At 43.4% G+C, this 14,119-nt stretch overlaps 1 protein-coding gene across 2 annotated transcripts in view; it reads left to right on the forward strand.

Moving 5' to 3' along the window:
• Nucleotides 1-14,119, forward strand: part of ANKRD35 (ankyrin repeat domain 35) — a 230,343-nt gene that overhangs the window by 100,999 nt on the left and 115,225 nt on the right. The window contains exon 2 of one of the 2 annotated variants that reach the window (XM_086945353.1): nt 8,560-8,694. Coding sequence is in view for 1 of the 2 variants with exons in the window: in XM_086945352.1 (XP_086801478.1) it covers nt 8,560-8,690 (131 nt within the window). In the remaining variant the exon portion in view is untranslated. The remainder of the gene's footprint in view (nt 1-8,559; nt 8,695-14,119) is intronic. The other variant, XM_086945352.1, reaches the window with a different exon arrangement.

A 14,119-nucleotide genomic window follows, 5' to 3' on the forward strand; every position in this document is an offset into this window, starting at 1 on the left:
GGTGAATTCCATTTTTTTTATTGATCAGAAGTGCTTATAATGTAAGTTAAAATTGTATTACCTTCCTCATTTATATCACCACTTTAACATTTGGCTTTTTTAGTGAAAAATCCATCTATCTAACTATCCTATCTATCTATTTTTCTATCGATCTATCTATCTATCTATCTATCTATCTATCTATCTATCTATCAAGATGTAGATATGCTTAGAGACGAACTTGAATGGTAAATAACTTTAACCAATTCTGTTTCCTTCATCCTTCCATGCTTGTTCCATGCAAGCCTGAATGGCCTTGCAGGGCTAATCCATTCGGCAGTCCGGTGGACTACATGTAGCGAAGATTCCTTTTGGCTGTGTTTCTCTTATTTTTGTTAGCATGGCTAATGTAAACCTAGAGCTAAAATAATATGGCACTCTCACGAACACTTGCTAGCTAGCATCACCTTTCAAGGTACTAACTCTCTAGATCCAAAGCCTCACACACACACATATTGTAAATAGTTATTGCCCTTAATGTTGCCAACCAGTTAAGCCTGGTTTGTATGCAATATCAATGTACTATCAGGAATACCTTTCCAAACACAAAAGTACCTGGACATTTGGTTAGAATCCCTGTTTACTTTTCACTGTACCTACACTATTTTTATAGTGCTCTAAAGCCCTACTTTTTGGTTATACATCATGCTTTGCCAGATATTGTTAGAAATAATTGACTCATACTGCATTTCCAAGCACACTAAACTAGGGAATGGCTTAAGAGTAGAGCAGTATTTAGCAAACTACTTCAAACTATTAGATTTATTCATGTTAACCCATGTTGTACATGAATAAAATATGAAGGAGGAGTGTAAACCTAAGTCTCGCGAGTTTTGTCTACGACCAAGCTCTGCCTCGTAGCCGAAAGCTTTTGTGCACTAAAATTAAAGGAAGTCTTGTTAAAATTTCTTATACAGGAAAACAAAGAAACTTCTCAGTTTCTTCTGTTTACTGAAAGCAAAGTTGTGAGGGTTCTCACTCCCTGGGAGAAAAGGATGCTTGCATGAAATTTGGATCTGTTTGTTTGCTTCAAGAAAGTGCAACTTTGGGTCCCTCAAGACTTCTTGACACAATCACCTCATAGGCAAATGTTGGGTATTGAAACTATTAGCTCAATCCCAAGTAGAGATCACTGGAAACTCCAGATAAAGTCTCACAACCACTGGTGCCGCAACAGCCACCTGGTAAGGACCTTAGAAAATGTAATTGGGTCTGCAATGAGAGCCCATCTGAGACAAATTCTTTGACTCACCGGTTTATGGGTGCTAATATGGCGAAGTGTGAAAGCCAATATAGGGCTATTCTGACTCAAAGACACATCAATTTTCTGTACAAAGACATCAGCTTGCGGTATATTGGTCTTGGTCCCTGAGTGTTTAGGGAATTCCGAGTGACTGTTCCTCAATCCTAGATTGGCAAAGTGACATGAAATTCAATAGGTTCCTGGGAGAGATCTGTCCTACCTAGTCAGCTTGGAAACGTTAGTGAGACTAGAAAAAATACAAAAAAGTTGTTTCACGGAAAGGTGGGAAAAGTTAGTCATAAATTGCCTTCAGTTCGCAGTTCACCCTACCTTTATTTGTTGACTAAACATAAAGTACCTTCTCATTCATGCTTGGATGGAGGATAACTGAGGCAGGCTGACCTTGATGTCAAAGTGAAACATAGCAATGCATCACACTTGACTTGGTTTTGGTTGAATTTCTGTTTCACACAAGAAAGCTTTTATCCCATGTTGAATGACTCAATCAATCATTATCAAGTAGGTTAAATGTAGACTCTTTGTGCCTTTAGAGTTTGGCCGATGGGAAACTCCATTACAAACGTGGCAGCCATTCTGTCCACCGCATTGCAAGAGCATTATATCCTAAAGGACTTGTATAACTGCGGATGGGAAATCTATCATGTTTTGACCGAGTGTCCCATCTACCAACCACTAAATATTGCCCTCTGTCTCCTCATTGAAGTCGAACGTCCAATCCTGGTTGACTAATCATTGTACTTAACAGTGCTGCCACAACTATTGATGGCCTCAAATACCTCTGTATTTTTGTTGGATAAGAGAAAACCCCTTCCGCATCACGCAACAACCATGGGAAAATGCTTGTATTGGTACAGGCTTTCAACTTATGGAATACTTCCACCCTGGCTCTGACTTTAAGTCATTGGGTCAAGCTTGTGTCAATAGACAGGTGGCGAGGATAGAGTGGTGCCTGTGAAGTCGATCTAAAGCTCTTGTGGGGACGACGTGAGTGTCTGTTGTGGATACAATGAAGGTCTACTTGGTGCTCAAGGAAGTTCTGTTGAAGGCTATGGGAAGCACTGTTGGGAATCACGTGGGGGTCTTTTAGAGACTGTGAGGGCCTGATAGAGCTATGAAAAGGCTTGTTGAGGTCTACACACCGTTCTGCCTTCGGATATCGCAGGGCCTGTATTGCGGTTATGTGAAGTCATGCTTGTGGTGGTTTGAGGTCCTGTTGGAAACTACACAGTGCATGTTTTTTATTCTGTGAAGGACGGGTGAGTGTTTGCCAAAGTCTGTGGTACACGTGTGAGAGTGTACTTGCCTGCAGGAGTGGGCGAGTTGGCAGGGTCTGCTCTGGGCAGTGTGCCAGTCTGTTGAATACTTCCTGGTAGCGGACTATACCGATTGTAGGGATAATATGTAATTGTTTCATACTACTGCAATCCTTTAAGAATTCATAACATAAATAACACCAACGCGAATAACGTCGCGCAGTTGGTCAAAACTTTCCCTAGAAAAGTGGTTGCCGGTTTTGGAAAATCTAACCCACCCCCTGACACCCATCCAGTTGTGGCCAACGAAGGGTTTAACAATTGGATCGAGGGAACACTGGTCCAGGTCCTTCCGAAGAAAATTATCCAGACACACAAAGGGCCCAATAGAATGGCCTGGTATTCCCCTAAACTCAGAGTTAAAGCAGATTTGCAAAAAAAAAATAGAAAGAATCTGGAGTGTAAAAAGGGAATACAGGGACGCTGTTAAAGTATACAAGATTGAAATTAAAAGGGCTCAGGCCTCGTACTTTGAAGAAAAAATCTCACTGGCAGCTAACTCTCCCCGCGAAACATTTCGTATTAGGAAAAAATTTGTAAAAGCCCCTTCCCCTCCTGATGCACCTGAGGCAACGGGTCAACGCTGCAATGATTTTGCTGACTATTTTTATAATAAAATTCAATTGATCTAGAAGTCTTTCATCACTGATGACAGTCATACTACTCCTCAATCAAAGGATATTGGTCTATGTAGCAGGGAACATTCCCTAGAGGCCTTTCTCCTTCTGGGCCTTGAGGCACTCCAGGCCACTTTAGCACTTGTCAAGAGCAGGTCGCCTAGAGATTCTGCCACCCCCCCAGGATCCTGAAACAGGTGGCTGAATCAGTTGGTCCAACTATCTTAGACTTGGTCAACTCCTAGTTATCTGCGGGTGTGGTCCCCCCCTGTGGAAAAAAGATATGGTGAAATCTCTTCTGAAAAAACCTAGTTTGGACCCAGAATGTTTTGTTAACTGCCGACCCATCTCGCTCCTCCAAAGGTTCGGCAAAATAGTGGAGAAGCATGTCATCTCAGCCTCGCCATGTACCTGGAATCTCATAACCTTCTCCACTCTTCTCAAACCGGCTTTCGCCTGAGCCAAGGAATGGAAACGGCTCTGCTGGCAGTCGTGGAAGATGCCAGAAAGATCCTCGATGCAGGAGGCTCCTCTGCTGTGATTCTTTTAGATCCCAGCGCAGCCTTCGATACGGTTAATCACCGTATCCTGGTCCAACAACTCAGAAATCTGGGGGTATCCGGAGTAGCCCTAACTTGGCTGCAATCTTTCCTGGAGGAAAGATCTTTCCAGATATTTGAGGTTGAGGCTATCTCGAAATCTTTGCCTCTCCACTGTGGGGTACCCCAGAGATCGTCCCCGAGCCCTACTCTTTTTAATGTATATATGGCTCTTCTTGCAGACATTGTCCTTCCCTTTGGGGTACCTATTGTGACCTATGCTGACGATACCCAACTGGTCGTTGCACTGAATCACCTAGACAAGTATCCCATCTGTCTGTGCCCCTGCCTTGAATAAGTAGCCAAATGAATGAGACACATCTAAAACTGAATGGTGACATGACTGAACTCATGCTCCTCGGCAACCCTTCTCTTTTTATAGCAGACACCTTGTGGCCAGCCTGTATGGGCCCTGCTCCTGCCCCTAAGCCAGAGATAAAGAGCTTGGGGTTTTGGCTGGACCAAGACGTTAGCTTCATAGACAAGGCCAGGAAGGTTGGGGCCTCTTGCTTTGGCATCATAAGGATTCTTCGTAAACTGCTCCCTCTACTTCCCTTCCAGGCAAGAAAGCTTACGGTCCAGGCTCTTATTCTTTCACGCCTGGACTACAGGAATGCCTAATACATTGGGGCTCCAAACTTGCTCCCAGTCAAGCTCCAAACAGTGCAGAGTTGTGCCGCAAGGATTCTCATGGGGACTCCGAACCGGCAGTCTGCAAAACCGGCCATGAAATCCCTTCATTAGCTCCTGGTACGGGAGAGAGTTTACTTCAAGGCCTTATGCATTTCCTATAAGATGATAGGAGGAAAAGGACCTGCAATCATTTATCGTTGGTCCAACCCTATCGAGAGAATAGGAGGCTGCGCCCTGACGGGCTACACCTGGCCGTTGTCCCCAGAATTAAAAGGGCCAGAAGCGGTGGCCGGCTATTCTCGTACAACGCCGCCAAATTATGGAATTCCCTCCCTCTTTATTTACGAAAGGAACCCAATCACAAGGCCTTACGTAAGCTGCTGAAAACATGGGTTTTTCCTTAGTAATTTTTGAGGCTTTAGCTTTACCGCTTCAGCGCTGGGATGCCTCTGGGTAGCTACGTGCTCTACAAGTGCTGCTTCATTCATTCATTCATTCATTCAAATATGAAAAAACAATGACGCGTCTGCAGTTTGTAACCAGGGCACGAGTAGAGCAGTGGTTAGGCCCATCTTCACGCCTGGCTGCACTAGCCACATGAAAATAGTGCTATAGGGCAGGAGACGGCCCCAGGCCCATGGCATCAGCCCATATGTTTTTTAAATCTTTTCTCTCCTCCGCGCAGTCGTTCCTCTGAACCTGTTAAGTCTCTAAGGAGGGTGGTTTCAGAATGGATCTTTATGTAGGGTGATCCCATTGGCGTCAATGGACGGATTCATTCTCACGGGGGTCGAGGTGGGGTTGCAGGTGGTTGACCCCATCGAGATCTGAGGCTCTTGGCTGGCTGCGGAGATGGTTTCAAGTAGGGCAAAAAAAGGTGCAAAAACCAGCTTTGCGTGCGGTTCGCCTGTAAATCAACAGCCTCCACTGCTTGAGCATCAGCCGGGCACACCCCTTGTCGCACCCTGTGGCGTCCCAGATGCAAGGCGTGACAACTGCACACCTGTAGATGGCCCTGTAATTACAGCCCGTCACACACCCCGTCTTGTCACGTGCACTTTAAGCTACATGCTCGGGATCAAAGGGTTCTCTCTTGAACGAGTTTGGGATCAATAACAAGCGGTGTGGAGACCTCTGAAATCCACCGAAGATGTCCCTGTGTACCGATATTGTCTCCAGGGGTGCACACAATTGTGGAAAAAGCAGCAACAATTTGCAAAATTCAGTCTTCAGTATCTCGTGTGAAACTAAATGAGTGTTCTTTTTAATGTTGAAATTAACATTCGACAATTTTATAGGTGTTATCTGTTCTAGAGGATGGCTTGGACGGTTTAGCGGCAAGATGGTCTTCTAAGATTGGGAAAACCGTGGATTAACAGGAAATAATAGAATGTGCATCGACATTGGCCAGTTCAATGTTGTTATCTGCCAGACTCCAACTCCAGCATTTCCAGGCGGTCAGTCTGCTGGATAAGAAATCTAAATTGAAGGGTACAGGGTCTTCGAAATGCACTGAAGCGCTGACGTAGACACGTAGTGCACATGGTTTCTGCTTGTTTGAAACGGCATGATTTTTGTGATCTGTAATAGCTGGGTAGTTGTCTGGAAGGGCTGAATGAATGTGAACAACATTATCTTTGATATGGAACTGAGTGTCCCCTGTATATACGAATTGTTTTTGTTGCGATAGTCACAGCGAGACTAAGGGCCCGATTACAAGTTTAGAGATCCATAATATCGCCAAATTCGCAATGTAGGTGTGGTGGCAGTCGGGGACCACAGAACCAGAGGTCCGACCGCCACATCACGAGTACTGCGGTCGGACCTCCAGGGGACTACCGCAACAGCCAGGAATCTGCAATCCCTGGCGGTCTTGTCGCGGTCTGGGGAAGCAATATGCTTGGTGGTGCCACTGCACCACCGCCAAGCATATTACGACTTTCCCCACCGCCAGCCTTTTCATGGCTGTGAGCCTGCCATGAAAAGGCTGGCAGTGGGGAAACAAATGGGGCCCTCAGGGTCCCCTGTTGCCCCTGTGCACAGGAATGAATGCAGGGGGACACATGTGCCTCCCTGTCTGCATGCACTCCCTTTCCTGCATGGCATGGTCACAGCCTTGGTGCTCCCCCGTTGCAGTGCCTTTTTAATAGGCACCACAATGGGACCACCACGCCGCCCTCCTGCCAGACCGCTAGGAAACTCGTAATTGGACGGGCGGAGGTAAGATTTGGCGGTGGGAGCGAGGTGGTGGAGGCCCACACCCCCACACTATGAATCAGGCCCTGTGTGTTGCTCTAGAATGGAAGTCTAAGAATCCCCCCCCCATGCCCCCATCGATGATAAATTGGTGGACACTTTTCTGTTATCTTTTTTAAATAGAATCTGCGAGGTTGAAAGCTAAAGAGACAACAGAACCAAAACGATTACAGGATACTTTTAGCCAGTAGTTAAAACTTAAAACATTGAATAATGAACTTTGAAGATTGTTTTGTTGTTTCCCCCCCTTTGGGTTTTTATGATACTGGTTTATAGTTTGATTGTGCTCATTTAATTCTGTGCCTCATGAGATGTGCCTAGTTTTAAAATCTGTAATACTAATGTAGAACTATATTTGTAAATGTAAAGTTGCCCTACTTCCCTAATAGAAATAAAGCAAAATGTGAGGGCATACCTTGCCATGAAAATTCATGTGAGATAGAGGCAAGAATAATACAGGCATGAGACATTTTCTGCTGGTACCTTCCCCCTTTGAACAAAAAATGCAAAATGTTCTGGCTAAGAAATTCGCAAAGATTTGTCACTTTAGATAGTTTTGCCAGCATAATAGAAATTTGCCAGAGACAGGTTTGTCTCGCAACTGATTTTCCATGATCTTTGCTAAGGTAGAGATCTCTTCATGTACGCAGTTCAGACTTAGACGAAGTGGCATCTTTGTATTTTTTTTTTTTGCAATCTTTACAAATCAAATGGAAAACTTTGTAGAATTATGAAGCTTACAAAGTTTATGCTTACCCGCATACAGGTGAAAAACCTATTTCTCCTTATTTCTATATAATCACTTTTCGATTAAATACGCTTGGGAGAAATACTTTGATCGCTAGTGATGTCCTAAGTAGTAAATTGGCATCGATTGAAGTGCAGCTACGTACATATGGACATTTATAATTTTATCTAACTATTCTAGTAGAACACTAGGAAAGCTGAAAGTAGCGCCAGGTGCACAGGCAGACAAAATGGCTGCCTTTGGTCCATGTGGTACCCCACCAGATTGTGTAGAGTGGTCTGGAGCACTAGATGTTCCATGAACAGTGCTGCGGTTACCAAGGTTAAGATAATTGGGACTACGTTGGCCCTCTGGGAGGTCGAGGCTTCTTTAAGACTACAGCTACAGGGTGGCCATGTGGGCTTCTGTCCAGGAATGGGTGGCATTGGTATAGCTTTGTGGTCACACAGGCTCCTGGTCCCGTCCTAGGGTTGTTGGGCACGAATGCTTCTCATCTAGCTGTGGGTTCCAGGGTCATTAATACCTACTGTTGTCATGCGAGGCTCGTAGCTTAGTGGGTAGGACCTTAAGCGCACTTTGCCGCACTTCCCCTCTGTGCCCCTATGGGGTTACCCTACTTAAAGGTACAGTGCGTGTATAGAATATTGCTCAAAAGTAAGATTGCAACTGTTTTTTTTACGCTACTTGCAAAATGTACCTTTTGAGCTTTGTTGTGCAATGGTTTTGCTTTCTCTCAATTTCCCACATTTTATAAGAGTATGATCTTGCCTACTGATAAATTCAAAACATGCGGTTTGATCTGGTTGCCCCCTAGAACCGGGGCATGTGTGGACACGCGTGGCACGTTGTAAATAACGTGCTCATACCAAGCGTGCCAATAGTGCAGCGCACCTGCTTAGACTGGACCTTTGAACTCACCCTCCCAAATTATATTTCAATAGTATCCAGAGCAGCAGCGATCAACGAAAATGTGTGTGCCCATGAGCAAGATACAGGCAGTTTTTTCCTACCAATATCTTCGCCATTCATCCGTAATCTAGATTTATTTTATGGTTAAGACTTTTTTGCTTTTTCATTTTTTTTGTGATAGATTGAGAAATGGAACAAACACGACCAGAAGCTCTTTGAGGCGGTAGAGAAGAGAGATCTCGGGAAAATCGAAGGCCTTCTCTCCAAGAAGCCAGTGAGAGCCTCCAAACCCAACCCCAAGGGGCAATCAGCGTACGTAAGTTTATCAATAATTCCATATTTCTCTCTGGGGTGTGGGAAAGTGGGCTATTTCTTTGTTTAATGCACAAGCAAGATACATACACATTGCCACTGTTTATCTAATGTTGCTGCAGTGTTCAGTCAGGCATGTATATGTACTTTTAAAAATGGAACCTGATTACAAGAATGGACGCCAGTGTGAAAAAAAGCTAGTGCCTTGTCATTTGTCGTTGTTGTACTGTTTGATCTGGCTCCGCTGCTGCTAGTTACGTGATACCGTTGACGGGTACGTCAGAGTAGTAGCCAGAAATCAAAAATAGCCCAATCTTTGGACTATATCCTAAATGGTGTGAGTGAACAAGTGGGATGTGTTCATCCTGGAATTTGTTCGGCATTGCCTCATCTGAGGGAATTCTGGGAACAATGTGGCCTCATGGTGGATGCTTTCTTGGTAGTTCTCTTTGGATACTCATGAGATGAACAGATTCTTCAATCGTGGCCTCATGCCGTCTTGCATCTGGACAGAGAGCTTCTACAAGGTGACCGGCCTTCGGTGGAGATCAGTGCCCTGGTCGTGCAGGCAGGTAGTGTTGCAGAATGCCATGCTCAGCAGGTGGTGGGAGTCATTCAGCCGAAACCCCTCTGGTCTTTTAGTTCTCGTGGTCCTCTGGAGAGGTGCTTCTCGACCTGCTTCTCGACCTGCTTGGAGATGTGCAGGTTGTGTCAGACTGAGATATGTAGAAAGAGCAAAATAAACATTTTGCCAGCGGCATATGTAAACTTAATGTACGTGTTTATTTAAAATGCAAATGTTTGGTTCACAACAGTGAACATCGCATTTTAGTGTTGCAAAGGGTGATGTTGCTTATAGCCAGCTGCGTAGACCAAAGGATCGGAGCCACTGGAACCGGATTTTGCAATTTAGGGCGGTCTTACAGCCCGGAGTATGAAATACTTCTCTTAGCCTATCGTGCAATAACCACACTCCACGCTGTCAGTTGAAGCGTGAAAGGCCATTTTATTAGGACAAGGTTGCAAAAACACTTAAGCTTCATTAAACATTACACAAATGCAACTATAAATTCTTTAACATAAACCCGATATTTCATTCTCCCTTCGCCATTCTTAAACACCATCTCATCCTCTTCACTCCTCCCCTTTCACTCTCTGACCTTCTGTCATATCCCATTCTCACCTTCACTTGCCCTCCAAAACATCCTCTCCAGGATTACTTTTGTTGCTCATTGCGTGCCATGCCCCACCATCAGTCACCTGTGCACCCTTCTCTCCCTCCCTGGGTGGTGGATCCGCCTGTGTGTCCCTCCAAACTACAGTCTATGCCCAGCAACCTGTCAACGGCCTACACCCGTACTCCTGACTACCAACTGTAGGGTGGGTGGGCGGGCTAACTTTTTCGAAACCCTTCCGACCTGGTGGTGCATTGGTTTTAGGAAGAGGCCGGATACTCCTCTCCTGACATTTATAGACCTGCCTACTCTCTCTACTCTGTCTGCAACCCTCACTTCCCCAGGGGCCAGCAGTTTCATAAGCAGAATTTCGAACACGTTTCAGTAGATCATGTGGGCCTGCCACCTGGCCTTTTGCAGAGCAATCCACTAAATACAAGTTTATACTGCTAAACCAGTGATCAAAATAATTTCCAAAGTAAAAATGGAACTAACAATTTGTGGGTAATTGTGTGCCTTATGAAGGCATGAACATGTGTTTTCATTTTTATTAAGGATGAAATATGGTTGCATTCAGAAAGGTTGGTTTTTTTCTCGGTTAGTTTTTCTGTCAAAGTGGTTGCTGGAGAGGATTACATTGAGTACTGGGTTATGAAACCCGGAGGAATGCAGCCAAGTTAACCTCAAAATAGATTTGCTTATCCAAGCATCTGTAACTAAGCAAGCTGTCCCACTTTTATTCATGTGAGGAAACCTCTTGTTTGGCAAGCATGCTTCCTCATGAGCGAGGGTCTGAATGAAGGAACATGGACAGTGGGCAGTAAAAAACCTTCCTTAAGCAGAAGCAGATTAGGTGCATAAGAAAGCTTCTCCATAAATATGCTCTTGCACTTCAGGGCAGGTTTTATGTTGGTGTTTATTTTGTTGCAACAGAACTTGCATTTCAGCACATAAGCACAAACTAATTTTTCAATCAATAAGCGTTTGTAGAGCGCAGAACTGCCACCCCTGAGGGTATCTGGGTGTGAGGTCTGTCGTGCCAGCTCCCCCTGCAACAGGTCTTGAGGAGACGGCAGGAAGAAAGAAGCAACGAGAAGGAAACTGCAGAACAGAAGGCAGAAAAACTATCAAGAAATGCAAAACCAGGAAGAAAAACGAACAGAAAAGGCAAAACCGAGAGCAGAAAAAGAAGCAGAAAAAGGTGAAACGTTGCAAGGAACGAGCAGAGGAGGCATAGAGGGCAGAAAATTGAGCCGAAAAAGGCAAAAAGGAGCAGAAGGCGGCAAAAGAGCACAGAAAAACAAGCAGAAATAATACAACAAAGGGAAGAAAAACAAGCAGAAAGGCAAAACAAAAGGCAGAAAAGCTATCAAGAATGGCAAAACCAGGCAGAAAAACGAGCAAAAAAAAGGCAAAACTGAGGGGAGAAAAACGAGCAGGAAAGGCAAAACAGAAGGCAGAAAAACGATCAAAGGAAAAACCGGGCAGAAACACGAGCAGAAAAAGGAAGGGGCAGAAAAATGAGCAGAAAGGCAAATCAGAGCAGTAGGTGGCAAAACATGGCAGAAAAACAAGCAGAACAAATAAAACAGAGGGAAGAAAGACTAGCAGAAAGGCAAAACAAAGGGCAGAAAAACTAGCAAGAAATGCAAAACAGGGCAGAAGAGGGCAATAGAGAGGGCAAAAAAACAAGCAAAAAAAGGCAAAACAGAGGGCAGGAAAGCGAGCAGAAAGGCAAAACAGAGCAGAAAGGCAAACCAGGGCAAAAAACAAGCAGAATAGACAAAACAAAGGGAAGAAAGGCAAAAGAGGGCAGAAAAACAAGCAGGAAAGGCAAAACAGAGCAGAAGAGGGCAAAAGAGAGGGTAGAAAAACGAGCAGGAAAGGCAAAACACCGCAAGAAATGAGCAGAGAAGTCACAAAACAGAGGGCAGAAAAGGCAGAACAGCGCAGGTGGCAAAACAGAAAAAATAGCATAACAGACGAAACCGAGGGAAGAAAAACAAGCAGAAAGGCAAAACAAAGGGCAGAAAAACTAGGAGGAAAGGCAAAACAGACCAGAAGAGGGCAAAAGAGAGGGCCGAAAAACAAGCAAAAACAGAGGGCAGAAATCGAGCAGAAAGGGCAAAACAGAAAAAAATGAACAAAGAAGGCACAAACGGAGGGTAGTAGGTAGACAGCAGCAGAGGGTAGCGGACTGCGGGCAAGCTGGACAGGAGAACTGTCACAGGGAATCTGGAACAAGGATCTTACTCAACCCATATTAACTAAATATGACATAGACAAAGGCACTGGGACAAAGGAGTTACTGTGCAATTGAAGACTGGGTATTCTTCAGCTAATGTGTAAGCAAACAAAACGCTACTTTTGTAATAAAAAAGTTTGTTTGAATTGAAAATTATGTAAAACAAATGTAAGAAAAAAATCAAAAACGAATCTAAAGAAATATAGATGTTGATTATAGGATTTAAAGATCCTATGTATTCAGAGTAGTAGAACGCTTGTCTCGATTTCTGAACCAGAAAGGACAGCAATCGAATAATTGAAACATGCCTGTCACTACAATAGCATGAAAGTGAGAGCAAATTTAAAGCAAATCAAAGAACAAGCATTTGCCGTATAGCGCTAAGACACCTTCAGGTATTGAGCCCTTTATAAAATTATTTCATTCATCCATTCAATAAATCTACTTTATGAATGAAAGTGGCTTTTTCCCTCATTGATGGGTTTAGTCACTCAGTAAGCCATCCTACATGCACTCTGTCGCTCATCTTTGCTATTCATGCATCCAGTCATCCATCCACTAATCCATATCTGAATTAACCGTCTGACACAACAGTACATAGACAAACTGAGCAACATACGCAAGATTATTTAAAAGAATGCAAGTAGAAAAAGAAAAGATGGTGCTATCTAAACACATTGAGCATATGCTTCCAATAGCAAAACTAAGCATAGCAACAGGTGTAAGTCTTGCAGAGGTATTATAAACAGTCTTTTGTTTTTTAAAAGTTCCAGTAAGGACTCTACATTTTCAACCAACGTGTTGTCCATTTTTGAATAGTAAACACTGATACACTATAGAGAACAACATTTCATAATCGTCTCCTGGTTTAGAGGAAGTGGCCACATGGGATGTGCTGCACTGCAGATGAAGTGATCGGCAAGCAAACAACTTGTTAGCACTACCTGGACAGCTGTATTATCTGCTTAATAAACCTTCAAATGAAAGGAGAAGTAAAGAATCAAAAAGGGTACAATAAAAGGTTTAAATTGAAAACGAATGGGCTACAGAGTTGAATACACTGTGTATGGAGGAGCACGCGTTATAATAATATGATGGAGTTGGATACATTATAAATTAAAGGTAAAATTATAACTTGAGAGTTTATTATTGTGTAGTTTGTTTGGTTTGTATCTAAAGAATAAATAAAGTTATAGGGCCATATGTAGGTAAAACGGTTTTTGCGATACTCAAATTGCGATTTTTAGGGAATTGCAATTAGAGAATCTCAAAACGCAATGTAGGTAGGATTAGCAAAATATTTAGCAAATCCTACATATTCCTTATTTGTGAATCACAAATTGAGATTTGCAAATAAGGAATACCTTCCCATTCAATCCTATGGGCTAAAAGGCCCATAGGAATTATTGGGAAGACATTCACAATGTGCGATTCCCAATTAGAGAATCCCAAATTGAGAATGCAATTTCAAGTTTGCAAGGGTGTCAATAGGACACCCTGTTGCACCCCCAAAATAAGCATCTGTGCACATGTGGCGCACATACATGCACTAAGGGCATGGTGGTGCGCCACAGGGCATTTTGAAAAATGCTAAAGTGAATTTTTCAAAGAAATCGCAATTACCACCAACCTGAAGTTGATGGAAATTTGCGATTCCTTAAGCCAAAATCGCACAACTTGGGGGCCTCCTACATTGCATTTAAGGAATTGCAATTTGGTATTCCTTAAATGCATTCGCAAAATAGGCAATAGCAAATTTTGCGATTCCTTATTTTGAGAGTGGGTTTTTGTCTGCTACATAGCACACTGCCCAAATTCTGTAAATGTCAGCGTTTGCTGTCGCAATTTGGCTACCTACAAATGGCCCATAGTCATTTAAATGTGCAGCGTAAATTATAAATTTAAGGTATAACTAAGTTTAAAATGTGTGTACTTTAAGGTTGCTTGTTTAGAATTAATGAAAGTTTTCCTAATTAGGACAAAGGTTTAACCTTTGCTTTTTTCATTGA

Source organism: Lissotriton vulgaris, chromosome 12, assembly GCF_964263255.1.
Source record: "Lissotriton vulgaris chromosome 12, aLisVul1.2, whole genome shotgun sequence".
NCBI lineage: Eukaryota > Metazoa > Chordata > Amphibia > Caudata > Salamandridae > Lissotriton > Lissotriton vulgaris.